The sequence below is a fragment of the Triplophysa rosa genome, linkage group LG3 (assembly GCF_024868665.1).
Source record: "Triplophysa rosa linkage group LG3, Trosa_1v2, whole genome shotgun sequence".
NCBI classification, from domain to species: domain Eukaryota; kingdom Metazoa; phylum Chordata; class Actinopteri; order Cypriniformes; family Nemacheilidae; genus Triplophysa; species Triplophysa rosa.
In genome coordinates this window covers 13,198,828-13,218,231 of record NC_079892.1, presented here as the reverse complement: position 1 = coordinate 13,218,231, position 19,404 = coordinate 13,198,828, and the positions used below count along the sequence as shown (strand labels likewise).

Genomic DNA, 19,404 nt, shown 5'->3' with positions numbered 1-19,404 from the left:
TATAGCAACAATGTTTCAACTTGTAGCTCATTCCACATGTATGGATATGACACATTTTTCAAAACCTCATCCATCTCCTTTTTCAGCGCCCGGGTCAAGATCTGGACCTTCCCTCCTTAACCTAACCCACAACAAAATTTCCTCCAATGGCAGATCTCCAAGGATCAGGTGTCACTATAATAGACTGACTTCTTTAGGCCTGCATGTTTTCAGAACTTTGAAGCCAGTCTCCGCCAGCAGGGAGCTCACCTCTTTCAGCTTTTCTAAGGTAAGGGTGAGAGAGGGCATGAGAGCGGATGATAGGTCGTTGAGGGAGGGAAAGACTGTGCGTAGATATGAGTGAGGTCAGAGCCCCCACACATCATATGAAGACAACTGCGCCAAAAGCATCGCAACTATGTTAGGAAACACATAAATGTAGAAAACAAGGAAAAAAATTTTTTTTCCTTATTAACGACATAGGAAGTGCATAACAGAGCGTTGAATCACAGTATGCAGAATTTCTTATGTCTGAGACTGTAGGCTTGGAAGAGATATCTGTTGACCGACTAATAAATCTGCCTATAAATTATACTTTCTATTTTCGTATTTTCCTTGGTGTAGCTTCATGTTGCTGTCAAAGGCAGAGATGTAGGGTGTATATACTGTATGTACAGTGGGGTCCAAACATTTAAAATCTTATAAAATATTTTTTAATTTAAATCTCAAAATACAGAAAGCTGTAATTTAAGATCTTTAAAAATAAAAAATTCTTAGGTAATACAGCATGTTTGCTAAATTTCTAGGTCACCAATTTCTAGGTCAATGCTACTTTAACTTCATGGTCTCAAGACAAATCATGAATCAGCAATTAATAAAATAGCAAATAACTGAGAATAAGAGTATCTGAGACTTAACTTGGGATGTAAAATGGAAAACCATTGCTGGATCTGCTGTTTGAGGTGGATTCATGCAGTCAGATTATCATTTGGTTTGTCTGACTGTTGTTACCCGTTTGAGATAATCAAAACATTATTAAGTGTATTTTAATGCTGCTAATAACATCAAAACATTTTGTCAACACGTTCTAATTTAAAATGTTATGTTACAAGCTTTTGAGAGTAAAAGGGTATAGACAGTAATACATTGTAAATCTTTTAGCAGTAAATTAGAAATACCTATACAAGTTATGTAAAATTAATTAATACGTTTTCGCTGTGTATACATTATGCATTGCTTAGATATTGGAGTTCTGCTACAAAAGGACAGCACATAGATTGCATACAAGTCATTTCTATTGACACCTGCTATTGTTCAAATGAGAAAGAAATCGGTTCATCCAATTTAAACTGTCCACAGGTTCTATGTCCAGATATGGAGGGGAAATGTACCTTATAGATACTATTTCAAGAGACAGAACCTGAGCTGGAACGTGGAAACTAGATCCTGAACCATGTCTGAGCCTATTAAGTGCAGCTGTCTCAAGTCAAATTCTAAGGCTTGAGATGTTTGTAAGGATGTCACATCGATGTTGATTTCTATTTAAAGTCATCAAACCCTTCAATTATTTCGGAGTTGTATTCTTGCATCAATTATACAGCAAGGAAACTTTGAAACTGTAAAACAATACAAAGTAAGTGACAAGAAAACATTAGCGTAAGTGATTTTAAAGGCTTAAGTTCACCCAAGGAGGTGTTCTAAGGAAAAGTGAATGACTTTTGATCTTTCAATGACCTTTACTGTCCTGAGCAGACCATGAATCTTCAGCAGAAGTGGAAAACAAACATTCACATAAATCTAAGTATGGCTGACTTCTCCCTTATCATGTGTCTGCCAGTTTCCAAGTCAGCTTGAATTTTATAGCTAATAATAAAACATTTTGGTTAATGCTCGTGTCTCATTTGGGACCTTGGACCTGGCTCTGGATTAACGGAAATAAATGTGGGAGTGTATTTTTTGTGAAAGTATTAGTGCCATATTGATCTCATTACCCTATTTCAAAACAATAAATACAGATCTTAGTTTCATCTCTGTATCAACTCTGTCTTCAATTTCTTAAATTGAACAGAAAATAAAGACAGCTGCTGATATACAGTAAAAGCATTATTGAAACCATGATAATTTAGTAGCTCAGTTATTTGGCAGAATGAAAAAATGAATGGAAGAGAATAGAAAATGGCAATGTTTTTATATCGATAGCCTATATCTTACATTTGACATCTCAGCTCAGTCTTGGCAGAAAATCCTAATGAAAGTTTCCACCTTATTATAGAAGGAAAAAAGAAATGATTAGATCACATTTGTGAATTTGTTTTGGATATTGTATTTGGCGAGAAGCCACACTGGTTCAGCATTTAGAGGAGAAAGTCAACTTGGAAAGGGGAGGGGAGAGTTTTATGAATCACCATTCCAAGGAGGTCTCTGTATATATATTTAGTCTTTGATTGGAAGTATTCGCTAGACTCCCCGCAGTCCTGCTTAGATCTTCTGATCTGACCGTCTCATTTCCATTTTCTTCTAGTCTCAAAGTCCACAGCCATCATGTCAGACACAGAAGACGTGTAAGTATTTACATCACGCTTACGCATTTACAACATTTTGTGCTACTTTTGAATCAAACCTCGTGTTGTCCCTTTTATTTATTGAACACAAAATCAACACCAAATGACTACTGTCAAAACCACTGTGTTAAAAAATGTGTTCCCACATCCTTTTTGAGAGTGTGCATGCATGTAGATTTTAGCAGCAGAGATCCAAGAACACATCCTTTTATTTGAAAACAGATCCACTCATTAGATTGGATTTGTACAGAGTGCAAGGGCACAACAGGCCATAATCCGATTTGTTTTCTTACTGTTTTACAGTGAGCAAGTCGAGGGTGAGTACATTATTTTATGCTTTCTTTTACAATCTTGCAATTGTTCACTTTTTTTCACATTTCTTATCCTTAGCATTGTAAATGTCAGTTATGTATCAAGTCACATTTTCTCCTGTTTATTCTGCTGGTAAGGTTGTAAATGCAGGAATTCATCAGGATTTTGGTACATGGGAAATATATTTAGGGTGCAGGAGTATTTCTTAATGCATGACACTGCTGCACTGATCAATGTTCTCATTGCTGCATGAGGGTGACCTTAAATCTGTCAGTAAAAAGTTCTGCACCTATGTTTATGTACCGCATACTGCTCGGCATCCTCCATCTTTGATTATGCCCTTTTGATGCCTTTTTCATAATGAGTTGAGAACAATTGATTTAACTGATGTTTTTAGAAAATAATTTAATCATAAATTAGTAAATTCTTTGTGCAGTGGCTATCTTGTCCAATCGACTGCATAAGCTCACAAGTTGCAGTCTGCACCCATTTGAACCATCAATTTATACACTACATCCACATTGTACCATTTTTGTGCGGTTTTCGCAAAATCCCACAGATGGTTTCACAGCAGCACAATGATGACAAAGAGAATGATGCAAATGATCACGGACTGTAAAGGAGGCCATGTATTCATAGCAAACGTTTTTATCCAAAGTGACTTACAAATGAAAGAGCATTTAATATTTTGCCGAATATCAAAGAATTGTCTAACCTGTGTATTGAACTCCAGCAGAATAAGGCTGTTCATGTAAAAATATACATATACACAAAAATATACATTGAATTTAGATATTCCATTCTTAAATATTAAAAATTAAATCTAGAACATTTTGGCTGTGTACATAATGGCATACCATCATACTATTCTTCTTACTACTGTATATTTCTTTGTAAGTATGTAGATATACAGTAAACAGTGTGCTCATTTTCTGTATATGCATAGGACATCGTAATACAAATTGTTCAGTATACAACAGAAGTCTTTTCTTTACTGTAGTTGGATGACCAGACACAGCTTGCCTAATAAAATGCAATATCGTAAGATGTGACAAAATGTCTTACACTACGCTGGAAATATTTGGCTTTACATAATGCTTACTGTACACACTGTAAAACAAGAATAAAGGCCTGTATATCATGTGGAGAAGCCGGAGCAGTAATCCATTCTGAATAAAGCCTATGGCATTCACCTCTTCCTTAATAGGGGGTTTCTGTTGAAATAAACACTGTCAAATATGTTGTGGTTTGTCTTAAATTTTCACCCCTTTTAAGGATTTGTGTCGTTGCCAAGAATAAAGCGATGATACTCGTTGAAAAAAGAAAAAAATACTACTTAACAAAAAAAGAAAGTTTTAAATTGCAAAAAAAGCAGTGGACGAATGTTATCTCTGTTATCACGTGTATCATCGCTAGCGGTTTACGCTTTATTGTATGATCTTGAATATTATCATTGGCTGTACTGTATTGGCTATACCGTTAATGCTGTCAATTCTGTTCTTGTCTTTTGTTCTTGATCAATGCTTGATGCATGCAGAGGTCTATGAAGAGGGAGGTATGTCGATCTGGTGTCCTCTGTTCTGTTGTCTGTAGTCTCCCTCTAGCGGAAAATATCTATACTGCTGTCCCTTCTAGTCTGGGGTGGCATGTTGGATCCGGGAGCTCCGTGACCTGCTGTTTGACTTTGCTCTGCATGGCATGTGCTGAAAAGCGATCCATTTATTTCAAGGACTTTGATGTTTAGACGCTAGGTTAGAGGAGCCTGCACCGCGTCGGACTTTACTGAAAATTGGTGTGGATGGAAGTTTGTAAAGATTTAAGTTTAGATTCTTGTAAAGATTAGGTTTTTGTTGTTGGGGAAAGCTTTTGAATTGGACTTCTTTAGCCCCAAATGGGTTAAATCTATAATTACATAAAGCCTTTTTGGGGGGGTTATAAAAATTACAATAAACGAAAACGTTCATTTAATAAAAAATAGGTTGGGTTTCTGTGAATATATATTGTGTGACAGACCTAGACTTACACATTGATATTATCTTGTTCTGATAGTATCTTGATACCTGGTATATTCTTCTTACATTAACATTTTATTATAAACTGTTACTGTTATTTATTTGATTTTGGAAATAATAAATGTGAAAACGATTAATCAATTAATTGTTTAAGAATGAATTATTAATTTATTAATAATTTAAATGTTTTTTCCTTCTAATTTTGTAGATGCAAAACTACTTAAAAAAAATTGTGTGATGCAAAAGTTTGAATATTGACCAATAACATCAGTTTGTTTCCTGTATTGCCCAGAGTAAATTTCCAAAAAAACAATAACATGTACTTGTCCCTTCTTTATTCTCATAAACAGAGGAGAAGCCAAAGTTTAAGTAAGTACCCTTTATCTCACTAAAACGTCACTGGGAACTATATTTACACATCCACTTATTGATTTTGCAACATTGTGATTTTAATTTTTTCATTAAAGACCATCAGCACCCAAGATCCCAGATGGTGAGAAAGTGGACTTTGATGTAAGCGCTAATAGAAACCCATTAACATACAAATGGCCATGTGTCTATCAGTGTGGTGTGTGATAAGGGGGTTTGGTGTTGATGTGTCTAAATGCAGGATATCCAGAAGAAACGTCAGAACAAGGATCTGGTCGAGCTGCAGAGTCTCATCGATGCTCACTTCGAGCACAGAAAGAAGGAAGAAGAAGAACTTATTGCCCTGAAGGCGAGAATTGTAAGTCCCCCGGGAAGAATGTTTGTTATATTTAGTTTAATATTTGGGCTACGTAACACTGGAGTCGTAAACCGACTTCTCAGAAGGTGAGAACATACAGACAGAGGCGATATGCTGAAAAAAAGTATGCTTTGTTTTCATTTGACAGGAGAAACGCAGAGCTGAGAGGGCAGAGCAGCAGAGGATTCGGGCTGAGAAGGACAAGGAGCGTCAGGCGAGACGTGAGGTGTGTGCTTTTTTCTCTAACCTGGTTTCCATGTGTCCATCCTCGGGTTGTGTGTTAATAATCCTGTGTCCTGCTGGTTCCTTCAGGAGGAGAGGCAGAGAAGAGAGGAGGCAGATGTTAAGAAGAGGGCAGATGAAGATGCAAAGAAGAAATCAGCTCTGTCCAACATGGGCGCAAACTACAGCAGCTATCTGCAGAAGGTCAGCTCTACAGAAAACCTTTTTTCAAAGTGTTATTAACTTTAAAATGATTAAAGATGAGGTAACACACGCAGTTTCTGCCAATCTCATATTAATCTTGAGTACCTATACAGTAGTATTGCATACATCGTATCTTCGAAGAGTCTTTAGTTTGATCAACTTTATAAAAGACGGATACAGCTGTACGATTATTTCCGGAAAAAGACGAGCGCCTGGAGGCGTGCAGGGGGAGCGGGACTACAGCACAAGCACACAATACATCATCGCATTCATTCACTATAATTTTGTGGTATTTACATATTGCACATACACTTTGCACAAATTACATTTGTTGCCGATTGCCAACAAAACACAGACATATGACTTAGTTTCCCTTTCAAGTCCGGCTTCTTTGAGCGCTGGGACCGCGCCATCTATCAGTTTCAAACGATATCCAAATCCAGCGTTATTATCCACCGTTTATATAATATTCATCACTGAAATGCAGTGAGCAAACAAACACAGCTAAACTTCCATCAGCCGAGTGATGGGCGTGCTCTTTCTCACGTTTGCTGGTTGACACGTGGGCGCGCTCTTTCTCTCACGCTCGCGAGTGGGCATGCTCTTTCCGGGAGAATTGTCCAATAAAGGTCTAAGAACCCTTGCTACGAAACGGGAAAAAAAACTTTCCGAAACCTGTACGTACCCCGGCGGAGTGAATCGAGCACAGAAATATTACGTCATTAGTTCAACTCGTTTTTTGACAAGTTGACCATGTTAAGCTTGAGAAGATAGCACGGTTACCAGTGTAAAGAAGTCAGAAATAGCATGTTACCTCCACTTTAACTATTATGCGGCCTAAGGGTTAACGTTCCCACCTTGTTGGGTGCAAAAAATCTGTGAGTCATAGAATTAAAAATGGTTATTAAAATTTCATGGTTCCAAACTTGTTCTATGACCTTCTTAGGCTGACTCCAAGAAAGGTGGCAAGAAACAGACAGAGAGAGAGAAAAAGAAGAAGATTCTGGCTGACAGACGCAAACAACTCAACGTTGATCATCTCAATGAGGACAAACTCAAGTGAGTTACACTCCTGGACAGCCCCTGACCTGCAGAGTTTAGCTTTGAACCACCAAACACACCGGAACTGAACTCTGCAGGACAGGGGTCCTCAAAACAGCCCTGATCTACATCGTCATATACTGTACATCAGGGCTAGTCAACTGGCGGCCCGCGGGCCAAATGCGGCCCGTCAATCATCTTTACCTGGCCCACCTTAACATTTCAAATAAGTGGAGAGACTTTAAGAATGGTGTGCTTTTAGAAATGTGCGTCCTGAGACGCCATTAAGTCCAAAACGCTGCTACATTCAATACTAAAGTAATTCCCGCGGGACATAACGATTGACGTCTTATAAAGCGATTTGATCGGTCTGTCCAAGAAACTTATGTTATTTGCAATGTTATAATCGGCAATCCACAGCCACAGGCAGTCGGTTTGCGGCTTTGTGCACGCGATAGGTTGCGTTTCAAAATGCTTCTTGTGCCCTTGAAAGTAACTGCAGGAAGAGTACTACACCACGTGAACTGTTGTTAAAAAAGGAAAAAATTACGAAAACAGCTGTTCATCTCCCTCCAGAACTTGCACTTCAAAGGATCTGCCCTTATAAGTGCGTCACATGAATGCGATTGGAATTCACCCGATGATTCGATAATAGCGTTCAGTTTCTTGCACAGACCTATTGATTCGCTTTATAAGACGCCAGTTTAACGTCAAGGGGCAGGGATTACTTTTGTGCTGAATGTATTAGGGTTTTTTTTACTTTTTTTAAATTTAACTTCATTAATTCAATATCTTCATAAATATCTTCTTGAAAAAAAATAATACCACCCACATCTTGGCTGGGGGGCTGGGGGTGAGTAAATTAACAGCAATTTAATTCAGCGTATTAGGGAATATAAAATACAATTAAAAAGACAATATCCCTTTTATCAAGAACAGGTATACTGCATGCAATATATGTGTGCATGCTTTAATATATGACCTGTAAGTAGCAGCAACAAAACCAGTATAAAAGGAACAAAATGCAATAAATAACAGAAATACAAAATAACAAGAAATTATGATATGGTAAAAAAGTGGCCCGCATCCTATTTATACTTTTGGAATCTGGCCCTCAAAGAAAAGTAGTTGAAGACCCCTGCTGTACATAGTCAGGATGGGCCTCACTTACTTGTGTCTTGTGTCCTGGACCTCAGAGAGAAGGCAAAGGAACTGTCTGACTGGATGAAGACCCTGGAGTCTGAGAAGTTTGATCATATGGAGAGGTTAAAGAAACAGAAGTATGAGGTGAGAAAATGAAAGCGCAAAAACGATCTAGAAATAAATCAACGATGTCCAAAAATTCAACGTCCCTCTCTCAATAGCTTTCGATTCTTTGAGATGAATATCCAGTTATTTGCTCTTGCTATGTTTTATCAAAATACTTGTTTTCATTTATTCACACCAATAAGACCAATTCAACAAAATTTGCCAACTCAAATGTTGTTATTGACATATTATTTCAAAACTGGCCTATTTGAGTGATCATGCAAACGAATCATTGAATCAGAGTTTGGAATCAGTTCATTAAAAGTGATTCACAGAAATGAGTCAAATCTACTGACCCATGTTTAAAGGATTGTCATCCTATATTCAATGTGTTGTTAAAGTTGAACCTTTGATAAAGTTTTCCAGCAAAATCGTTGCAATTGCAAATATTCAAACACATCACCCATCATTTCAGTCATAAGTGTGCACCCAATGAAGAGCACTGTACAGTGGGTCACTGTATTGGCTTCATTGCTTTATTTTGAGAAAACTGTAGATCTTAATAAATCTATTTTCTTCTGCAGATAACTACCCTGCGCAAAAGAGTGGAGGAGCTGAGCAAGTTGTAAGTACAGTTGGATGTTGAATGAATGAAATTGGCGCCCCCTGCTGTGCATGTTGTGTGTGCGACACAACTACACATCTTAGAACAGCAATACATTTATAACTTTAAAGAGTCATTTATGGCCGTTTTAGGCTTTACTTAAATTCAGACTCAAAAGGTAGTTCATCACCTGTGAATATGAATCATTTAAGGCATATTTCACCCTCACATAAATAGCCTATTCTCAGGTAATAATTTACTCACCGTCATTCTAACACAGACGGACGACAAGCTTTCTTCAGAAGAGCACAAACGAGTAACCTTATGCTCAGAAAGCACATACAACCGCCATCAAACCAATCCAAATGACTCCAGTGGGTTATCTTCTGGTGGAAGCGATACTTTTGTGAAAACAAATAATATTTCGAGCTTTATTAGCGACATTGCAACAGCTTCCAACGACGATCCGTTCAGATATGGCGGGCGGCGGCGTTAACTTCAAACCTCATTGGTTCTCGCGTGTCTCGTGACGACCAAGAACAGCATACGAGAAACTTGACTCAAGTTGCCCTATAATTTAATGCAAAACAAGAGTTACCAAAATATGTAAGTATTGACATTTCCAAATATTATCAATATTTTCTTTAAATGACCTGTAAACAAATGAACGCGATGGATCTCAACCTAACAAAAATCCATTCTTTATTTTTTGTATTTAACCCTCTTGTGCTTCTCATTGAGGGACTTTTTTGTTAAATCATTGCAATCTTTGTTCAATAATATTAGAAAATAATTAATAATATTCTAATTCTAATATTATTAGAAAACAATTCATGCGTTATAGAAAATAATCAAATTTCTGAATAAAACATGTGCAATGCCATTGTTACATGATTGTGTGGTTTCTTTATATATATTACTATATACTTTTATTAGGTTTTTCATTTAAAATTCTCAAAGATTTCTTTTTTCTATCAAAATAGTTTTTTGTTAGAAATGTTGATTTGAAGTGCCGTTTTTGATTTTTCATTACAGTCAAAGATAAAAAAGAAAACATTGTGTTACCCATTATTTGATTAAAAATGGAATACAAATATAAATTTATAGTACTGAATGAATAGTGCCAGGAATGCATAGTGATCTTATACTTTCATGTTTTTTTCCTATTCTTAATTTCCTAAATTTCTATGTGGTCAGGAGAAAATGTGACTTTATTAGGACCTTTTCGAGTCCCATCATTAGTGTACAAATCAATCAGACATAACACAAAATCAGACATTTTTCTTATTTCATTCTTTATCTGCCGGAGAACCATGTGACATTTTTTCGGACCCTTTAGTTTCATACAATACCACCAAGAAAGTAATCAATTTATTAGGCCTAATTCAAAATTAAAAACATTACGTTCCGAAAACTATGGGTTACATTGTTGAGTTGCAGAGAAACAGTAGGCTATATGTGCTCTTTGTTTAGAGCTGCCAAAACATATTACAATCACCATGGCTGGTTTAAATACCCTGTTACGTGCATGCTGTTGTGTACTACAATATGGGTCATTCAAGTATTTCATGTTAGATTGATGCCATGAAATCTGCTCACCTGTTTTGTCACTTTTGTATTACAGTAGCAAGAAGGGCGCTGCCACTCGTCGCAGAAAGTAAGTGCGCCTTCCTGCAGGCCAAGACTGCTCCAAACATGATGGATGAGAAATCCACCCTTCAATCTGTGCAATAGTTGATGTAGATCAAAAGATCACCCCACCCTTTCTCGCTCTAGAGACTGTTATTTGGTTCCTATGTATGTCGTGTAAATAAAGTGTGGCTATAAAGCAGCAGATCTGTTCTATTGAAACATCAATAAAATCAACGTTTTTAAATATGTCATCCAAGACCATTTTGTTCAAGATTCCCCGGTGCATAATCATTTCTAAATTGATCATTTTCCAGTATTGATTATTTCAAATTATTAAAAATAAATGGAAATCTTTTTTGCATGATATGTAAATAAGGGAAAGCCTACAGATGTTGTTGCATTGACAAGATGTGAGGGCTTACAACCCTACGCAAATACGATTTACAAAAACACAAGATTGTGGGACTGTTGACTATATGTCTGTCAGAGACTCTGTAAGTAGCCTGGTTAAATAAATTGGTATTAAAATATGACCACAGGTTATTATTTTAGACTAGATAACTATAAAAGTGCAGACACATATATCATATAAATAAGTATCTTACACATCATTATCATACACATTAAAATAATGTCCTAAATGCATTATAGGCCTATTTGCAAATATTAATTTGCTCTGTTTAAACGTACAATAATTACAAACCTATTATGAATTGTCATGACCTTAGATGTTTCTTAATTACTCAAAGCATTATAAAACGTTACTGAACATAAAGGTAAAAAGGCGTATTTTTCTTAAAAGCTGCTAACTTCAGTGAAATCATTCATTTTCGTTTACAAACTTTGCTTGGTTTTGCAATATTATTTTCGGTTTAATTTAAGCCAGCATTAAAGTGTTTTGTAACCCTAAATTGTCAGGAGACTATGTACAACAAGTAGAATAAAAAATTACAATATAAATTACTTTTTTTAGACTGCACACAGTCTTTATTTCATACGATTTCAGTGTAAAGAATAAATCAACAGCATCAAAATATTTGAGTATAAATAGTTATATTTTTATTAATCCGACATTCACTCGTTTAAGAAGTATAAATATAAAGTTTAAAACAAGACACAACAAACTAAGGCTTCAAACAGGCATCCTTATTAAATACATAATATGTTTGTTCGTTTTCGTTGCTTTAACAAAACAGATCTTATTTACACATGTACAAAAGTGGTCCTACGTTTCGAATCTGAATTACGATTCTCTCGTAAATAGTTACGAAATAAAAAGGTGATTGTGACAGAAAATCTATTCACAAAGGTTAAAAATATGGTCACATTTTAACGTGGATTCAATTATTATAAATAAGCATAGTTAAGAAACTCACTTCTGCTGTTCTGCCGAGCCATTTTCACAATGGAATTTGTTGTTTTCTACAGCGTAAAAATAAAATAAAGAATAAAAACGCGAAATAAAGAATGAAAACGCGAAATGAAGAAAGACAGACAGACAGACAGACAGACAGACAGACAGAAAGAAAGAAAGAAAGAAAGAAAGAAAGAAAGAAAGAAAGAAAGAAAGAAAGAAAGAAAGAAAGAAAGAAAGAAAGAAAGAAAGAAAGAAAGAAAGAAAGAAAGAAAGAAAGATCATTCGCTCCTGCTCCTAGTTTCCAGTGGAACGAAATTTCTTTAGTCGTTAAGATCAAATTTTTCATTTTTATTATGCTGAATGTTTCTTGAGTCAGATTGTCCCTCTTTATTTGTTGAAATGTTGAGAATCTTCATAGCACTTGATAGATGGGATCCTGAGCCTGCTGTTGGGGACAGTTGGTTGGGGACGGCAGGGGAGCCCCAGTGTCACTCAGGACAGACCCTTCCTGCGGAGAGCACGGGTGTCCATCGGGCCCCTCCAGCACTGACAGCGCGGGACACGCGGGGGTCTCCGTGGAAATTCTCTCAACGATGCTCGACAGACAATCCAAACTGGAAACCACTGCTTTTTTGTTATTCCGTACGTCAGCTGTAAAAAAAAAACAATAAAGAAGATTTTAACTTCGAGTCACTCCTTCCCCGTCACAAAAAACAAACAAAACAAATAAACTATTTACGCATTTTGGAGAATGACATTAATCGGCGCAACTCACCGTTTTGCGTCTCGTTGAAGTATGAACTGTCATAGCTGTTTCGCCTTCTCGACGGACACGTGGGACCCATGAAATCCATCTATAAAACATGAAAAAATAACAACATTCAAATAAATATTTAGAGTCTCTTTTTGGTCAATATTGTCAAACGCTGCCAATATTTATTTATAATGATTATGGAAACTTGCGTTTTCTCCAATCCAGCATATTAATGTAGGCCATCATGTACGAAATCTAGCTAAAAGATATTGTACATAAAAATGCTCACCATGCCATCAGAGCAGTTGGACCTCGGGCTGGAGGCATCAGAGTCCCCGCTGTAATGCTCCAGGACAGGGTAATAGTTTTCCTCTTGACCTCTGAGCAGCGCCTGCAGAGACTCGATGTAACTAATAGCGTTTCTCAGGATCTCCACTTTGGGCAGCCTCTGGTTCGGGTTGGTGGACGTGCATCTCTTAAGGTTCTCGAACGCGTCGTTTACTTTGCCCAGTCGTCGCCTCTCACGCATCGTGGCGGCTTTGCGGCGGTCAGCGTTGGTGGTTTTTCGTTTGCACGCTTTGCATGCCCACAGCAGACACCTGCCGGCCTGGTGATGCCCGCTGGGCGCCCGGACGTGCTCGTCCTCGATGTGGTGATGCTCGTCGGGCTTGAGCAGACCCACGTGAACGAGCCTGGGGTCCAGGTCTTCGAAGAAGTGCATGTCGTTGGTGTTGAAGCAAGGGTCGTCGTAGAAATCATCAGCTGATGGGATGGGGAAGGGAATATCCGACAACTCCATTTTAATGAGTTAATAAAAACAGACGCAGGCAAATAGGCCTACTCGAAGTAGTCTTCAATGCTTCCTAAATAACAATGGACCTCGAAAAAATGTAGGAAAAGGAATATTGAGGCAAATTCCTTTTGAACTTGAAAGACAACTGCTCAGAAATCGCAGATCCTCAGAAGCTTTCTTGGCTTGTACCCTTCAGGTACTTGTTGCTGGTTGGAGAGCATGGCTCGTGTATATAGCAGCTCAACCCGTCAGGGGCGTGTTCAGCATGTCACTGTTTGACCAATGAAAAGGTGCGATCAGGGAGTAGGGCGGGGCTTTGAAGGCCCAGGACTACATGACCGTGTCATTAAAAAATGTTAAAGTGATGAATTAATGACTTCAATTACTGTCACTACAGTCGATGTAAAATGAACTGGAATTATTTGAGTTTATTTGAAATAAAACTTAACACAGATGTCCGCAAGTTATTTAGTTAAAATATATGTTTTACTTTTTCATAGGAAAATTGTAAGAACAGGAGAACTTTGAAATAACATTGTTTCTGATTAATAGGTATATCTAACAGCTTTATAATTTTGTATTTGACAAAGTGATAAACAACAGTGATGTAAAAGAATGATGTTAAATCATTTCTGTTATTAAAATCTTTTCCTCTCAATTAAAAAACTCAAACAAATTTGGGTAAAAATGAGTTAAAATTACATGCTTGAGCGTATAATAGATTAGAATAATAGAAAGTTTCAGTTTTGTTACGGATGTCTTGTCAAGTTATATGTTGATAGCCTACCAAAAATCTAACACTCGGCGTCTTTGAAAAACATACACTGAATAATAAAGTGAAATGAAGCTGAAAGTTCTTTCGGCCTCGGGTCGTTTAATGAAAAACATATTTAATAACATTTTGAAGAAAAATCTCAATAGAACCCAAACACAAATAAAGCGTGTATATAATATCAATTACAGTATAAGTATTAAGGTTAGATATATAATTTATATATAAACTATACTTTATATATATATATATATATATGTATATTATATATTCGTAGTCATTTTTAATCACAGCAATTTCTGTCAAAAAAAGTTTGTTTTTTTGTCTTAAATTATGACATGGCACATTTTATTATTATAAATATTATATATATATTTTTTTTTCGTACAATAGCTGACACATACATCAGTTTGTCAATAGGGGGCGACAACGAGCCAAATGAGAGTTTTAACTTTTCTGTTCTCCTTAAAAACGGCAAAACTCCCTTAAAACAACCACTCAAAATTTATTTTGGAAACATTATGCTAATTATGACACAAAAATATAATTTTATTGGAAAGTTCAGGTACTTTTAAACATTTAAATAAAGCACAAATTTAGCTACAATTGTATTACACAGAGATCACTCATTAAAACTAATTCAAGATAATATGCAACATTATCAAAATAATATTTTTATTATAAATAATACTCACAAATGACATACTAAACCTTACATTTTATCTGGAATATGTGACATCTTTTCAAATATATCTTTAGTAAATTTTCCTTAATAACATTTTTACATAAAACATGTAAGCACATTTGGTTTGAAAAACAGCAAACAGAAGTAATATTAAATGAACTGCACACACATAAAAACACAGTCAACTGAAATTTTCCATTAGAATGCGTATACATATACATTTATGGTTAACAGCACTAAAAAAGAACAAACAAACAACAAAAAATGTAAGTTTGTTGCTACACTCAACGTCCTGTTATTCCGAATTCTAGTAAAATAGTATTAAATAAAATTATATTCACATTCTAATAAAATAGTATCTAAAAAAGGAGTGACCTCTCCTTGAATGCCTGTACCTTGTTCCCTACTGCACTAATACAGTTTATTCATTCATCCAGCTATCCGTCTGTCTGCCCATCTATCAACAATATTCAAGAATGGAGGCACAATTTGCTGCAGGATGCATAGAAATGTGGGCCCTCTGACTCTGACTGTGGGCCCCTTAGTTCTGTTTTTATTCAAATTAAAAATGGCTTGACCTGTGGACCCCTAGAATTGTCATCAACTGCCCCTTACACTAGTTACAGCGCTGCAGATTGCCTTGTAGCTGGTCGAAAAGGAACTCGTCAAAGCCACCCGTACTGTCATTGGTGCATCCCGCTCTGCGAGCTTCGGTCAAGAGGTCACCTACGAGCTTGACCTTTGAGATAAGAGGCTGAAGAAACCGACTTTTGATTATGCTGGCAGTGTGTGGATCTCCATAATTGAGTGCCAGTTGGCTCAGCTCCACCATAATGGCCATCTCCTCCTTCCACTGGTTCAGAATGATCTCCAGAGCAGAAAGGACAGTACACCCATGTTGAATGCCTGGCCTCTGCTCACAGAAACAAAAAACAGATAGTCACCGATAGTGAGAGACTAGACAGGATAATTAAGAATAGTGGTCAAAAGAGATGTCTGCTACATATTTGCTAAATAATTGTGCTCAGGTTTGAGGTTTTATACTTAATAAATAACTAATGCTAATTATGTAACTAGATCAATCCCTTAAATAATATTTACTAAAGCTACAATACCAAAAAAAGCAGACTTTGTTTCAAAGAGTGCACAACCATCACCCAGCACAGATGACCGGATAACAAGGTGTTCAAAATCGCTGCTGATGGACCCTCACCAGTCCCGGTCCAGATCAATTTTACACGAATCATAAAAACAGGAAAGGGTGGATGGTAAAAAACAAAAAGGACCGAAAAACGACAGTGTAAAGTGACAACGGTACAAGTGCCATGGAATCCATCTGGAACTACAATTAATACACTGTCCTTCCTCCACATTAATCTCCCCAATTTCCCGGAACTCAGTGGAAACGTATACCCTAACAGGCATTAAAGGGGAGATCTCTGCAAAGCCCCCTGTGGGTTTACCCCCATCTCTCTCTGGTTCCCTGTCCTCCATCCCCCCTTAAAGCTGTTGCTCCAGCCAGCCAAAGCGGCCAGGAGCCCCAATTAAACATGATATATTCAAATATTTTTGTTTTTTTAAATACTAGAAAAATCTTAAATCCTATTGTTAAAGAAGTATTTTCAAACCAACCCTGTTATATACACTACCATATAAAAGTTTAGGGTCACTAATACACTCTTTGTTTATAGTGTTTCAACATTTTAGAATAAGGGTAAACACATCAAAACTACGGAACAACACAAATATAACAAGGGAATTATGTTATAACTAAAAAAACTCTTATACATTTAAACAAAACTAAATATTTTAACATCTCCCTTATTGGCAAAAAAGGCAAATTAGCATATCTGGGAATATATGTAGATTGTGTGTAATTTTTTGCCATGACTCCTTAAATTCTCTAAGGTTGAGTTTCAGTTGGCACCACAATACACAATATGCATTATACATCTTTAATATTATTTCAATAAATAGCAAAGACGTCAACTGTCGGTGTGCCTTCAGATCGAAAAGTTTAGTCTTGAAAACCACAAGGCTAATGTGTTAACCTTATAAAAAGGTGTTACCTGTATGTTCTTACTGCAGAAGGTTCCTCCACGCTGGGACAGGTACTGCAGCATCACCTCAGCCCGATCTTGTTCCATCACAGACTCCTGATGAAAAAACGCTGCTACTCTGGGTAAAGCTCGATCACTTTGCTCGAAGACATTGGCCTTGAAAATAACAGCAAGGCAGCTCGAATTAAAACTAGGCTTACTAGTGGTTTTGCTAACCACAGTTTCCTCTCCTGTATCCAGAGAAGGTTGTCTATGAAATTAAGTTTTTTCCTGTATAAGAAGAGTTTGGTTCCAAAATGAGATCTCCGTTTTTAACATTTGTCAAAAATCATGTTTTTTTTTATTGTGCATTCCAATTAAAATCAATCAAGCTGAATTTGGTTTGTTTTGATTTAAGCCCTAATAACTCAGGAAACACAGCTAACTAAAACACTATAAAAACATGATAACAATAAAAAACATGATTTTTGATTTTTTTTTAAAACAGAGTTATCTAATTTTGGAACCAAACTCTTCATATGTTTTTTGTCTGTTGCTGCATTTTTTCTTTTTTCGTTGACGCAAAACTATTTGCAGGTGTCAAAATACAGCGCACCTTGCAAAGAAGTGCATTAAAATATCCGCAATAAAACTCATAAATCAGTACAATGCAGCTCTCTTATACACGTCAAGTTTAACTGTTATACAATTCAGTAAAATAACGCAGCGTCATTTATGTTTTAGGGTGCTGTCAGCCATGCGCTGCGTCCCGCGCGTGCTGTTTACTGTGAAGTCTATCTTACCAGCGCCTGCAGTCTGTAAGAAACCTCCAGAAGCAAGTTAGAAACCCCACACAAGCTCTCCTCCACCACAGACGGAAAGTTTTGCCTCGACTGACTCCCGACGACACATCTATGACTTTTACAGTGTGGAAGATTGCTTTTAATCCTCTTTACTCGCGGTTCCGACATGTTTACGTCGTAAGCAGAAACTTTAGTATACTTCGGCGCTGTCCTGTCGGATCTAGCGTTTCTCACATCTTAGCACGACTTAAGACGATGAATGTTCGTATTGTCGATTAATAAATACATTAACAACGATAAACTGTTATTTAAAGTTGACGGCTGGTGGATAAATGTAGCGGGGGGAGGAGAAACCATGCAAGCGTTTCCCGTTCAGTCAGTCAAGTTCATCCGGTACAGTACGTGTGGGTGTCAGTCCTGTACCATCAACTACGTGAATAGGCTACAGTTGACATGTGTTCGCTCTTTCATACAAATATCCTTGTTTTATTAAAACTGTGGTTACATTTATCATGGTAAGAAGTCACTCTATTTGGGGTTTGACAATACTACATACTGTATATTATAGCCTATATAAATTACCATAAATAGCTCAGTGGTAAGAGCATTGCGTTAACAACGCAAGGTTGTGGGTTCGATCCCAGGGATTGCACATGCCTATGTATAAAAATGTATAGGATAAAGCAATGTAAGTCGCTTTGGATAAAAGCATCTGCCAAATGCTTAAATGTTTTCCAGCATTTTGGGTGTGACTTTTGCAGTCAAATGTTAAAATATAAACTTAGAGAATATATTTATTACCAATATATTGAACCATGTGTTTATAGTTTCCTGTTTATAAACCCTGATGGAGTCCAGACATCAGAAAAATATTAGTCTATGCACGTTTTAAGATGAGGAGAATATATACATGCGTTATGGATGTGACAGGTTATTGAGAGACAACATACTTTGTATGATTTCTGTGAATTAAAAAGCACAAATCAGAAGCAATAATACCCAACAAATAGGATGGCTATTCGTAGAACACGAAATATATGCTTTAAAAACTTTGAAACTTTAAGAAAGACCTCAGATGGATATTTGACATCTTGATATTTTAAATATTGACATCTAAACCAGGGGTTTTCAAACGGGTCCGGGGCCCCCAGGGGGCCTCAAGAAGGTTGCAAGATAAAGCAAGAATTGTACAAGTCTACTAAACATTATTATTGTTCGTGTTTATCTGCTTTTTTGCTATACATGCATAGTTTCCAGAATTGTTTATGTGTATCTTTTTACTGAGTTTGTCTTCTTTTTTTTTGAAGTTGGAAACAGTATGTTGTCTTAATAATATCACGTTTACTATTTATATAGAAAAATACAAATGTTTCTTTTCACATAAAAATTATAGATGGATATGTAGAATGGGGGTCCTTCACATCTTATTTCGCATCATAAAGTTTGAAAACCCCTGAACTAAACTATCAGTATGGTAAAAACCTTTGTTAAAACGTAATTTCCTTGTTATAATAAAACTAATACAACAACAACCACCCACAAAGCATGAAAATGTACCACCAAAATGAATAATGGACATGTGTCTCTTTACAAATATATTAAATATCATAAAATGTTACAGTACATCCAGTTTATGCATTTTAACATTATGCACATTTT

General features: G+C 36.5%; 3 protein-coding genes across 4 annotated transcripts; 1 reads left to right on the top strand and 2 right to left on the bottom strand.

Annotated features, from left to right (window-relative positions):
- The first annotated feature begins 2,505 nt into the window (after positions 1–2,505).
- On the top strand, positions 2,506–11,018 carry tnnt3a (troponin T type 3a (skeletal, fast)). 2 transcript variants are annotated; one of them, XM_057330129.1, is made up of 12 exons: positions 2,506–2,540; positions 2,844–2,857; positions 4,390–4,407; positions 5,215–5,233; positions 5,332–5,377; positions 5,475–5,591; positions 5,740–5,817; positions 5,904–6,017; positions 6,964–7,076; positions 8,255–8,345; positions 8,891–8,931; positions 10,535–11,018. In XM_057330129.1, exons 1-12 carry the CDS (start codon positions 2,521–2,523, stop codon positions 10,569–10,571), a joined length of 708 nt encoding a protein of 235 aa, XP_057186112.1. In that variant the 5' UTR covers positions 2,506–2,520; the 3' UTR covers positions 10,572–11,018. The 2 variants fall into 2 exon arrangements, with proteins under 2 accessions (XP_057186112.1, XP_057186113.1); XM_057330130.1 differs by lacking the exon at positions 4,390–4,407 and having other exon boundaries at positions 10,535–11,017.
- Positions 11,019–11,593: 575 nt separating this feature from the next.
- myod1 (myogenic differentiation 1) lies at positions 11,594–13,636 on the bottom strand. The gene is made up of 3 exons (XM_057330128.1): positions 12,943–13,636; positions 12,675–12,753; positions 11,594–12,550 (listed from the first exon to the last, which is right to left on the bottom strand). The coding sequence occupies exons 1-3, from the start codon at positions 13,450–13,452 to the stop codon at positions 12,312–12,314; spliced, it is 828 nt and encodes a 275-aa protein (XP_057186111.1). The 5' UTR covers positions 13,453–13,636; the 3' UTR covers positions 11,594–12,311.
- An 880-nt stretch (positions 13,637–14,516) lies between these two features.
- On the bottom strand, positions 14,517–18,092 carry zgc:172145 (Ferritin light chain, oocyte isoform-like). Its single transcript, XM_057329877.1, has 3 exons — positions 17,746–18,092; positions 16,973–17,119; positions 14,517–15,816 (listed from the first exon to the last, which is right to left on the bottom strand). The coding sequence occupies exons 1-3, from the start codon at positions 17,911–17,913 to the stop codon at positions 15,520–15,522; spliced, it is 612 nt and encodes a 203-aa protein (XP_057185860.1). The 5' UTR covers positions 17,914–18,092; the 3' UTR covers positions 14,517–15,519.
- Positions 18,093–19,404: the final 1,312 nt, after the last annotated feature.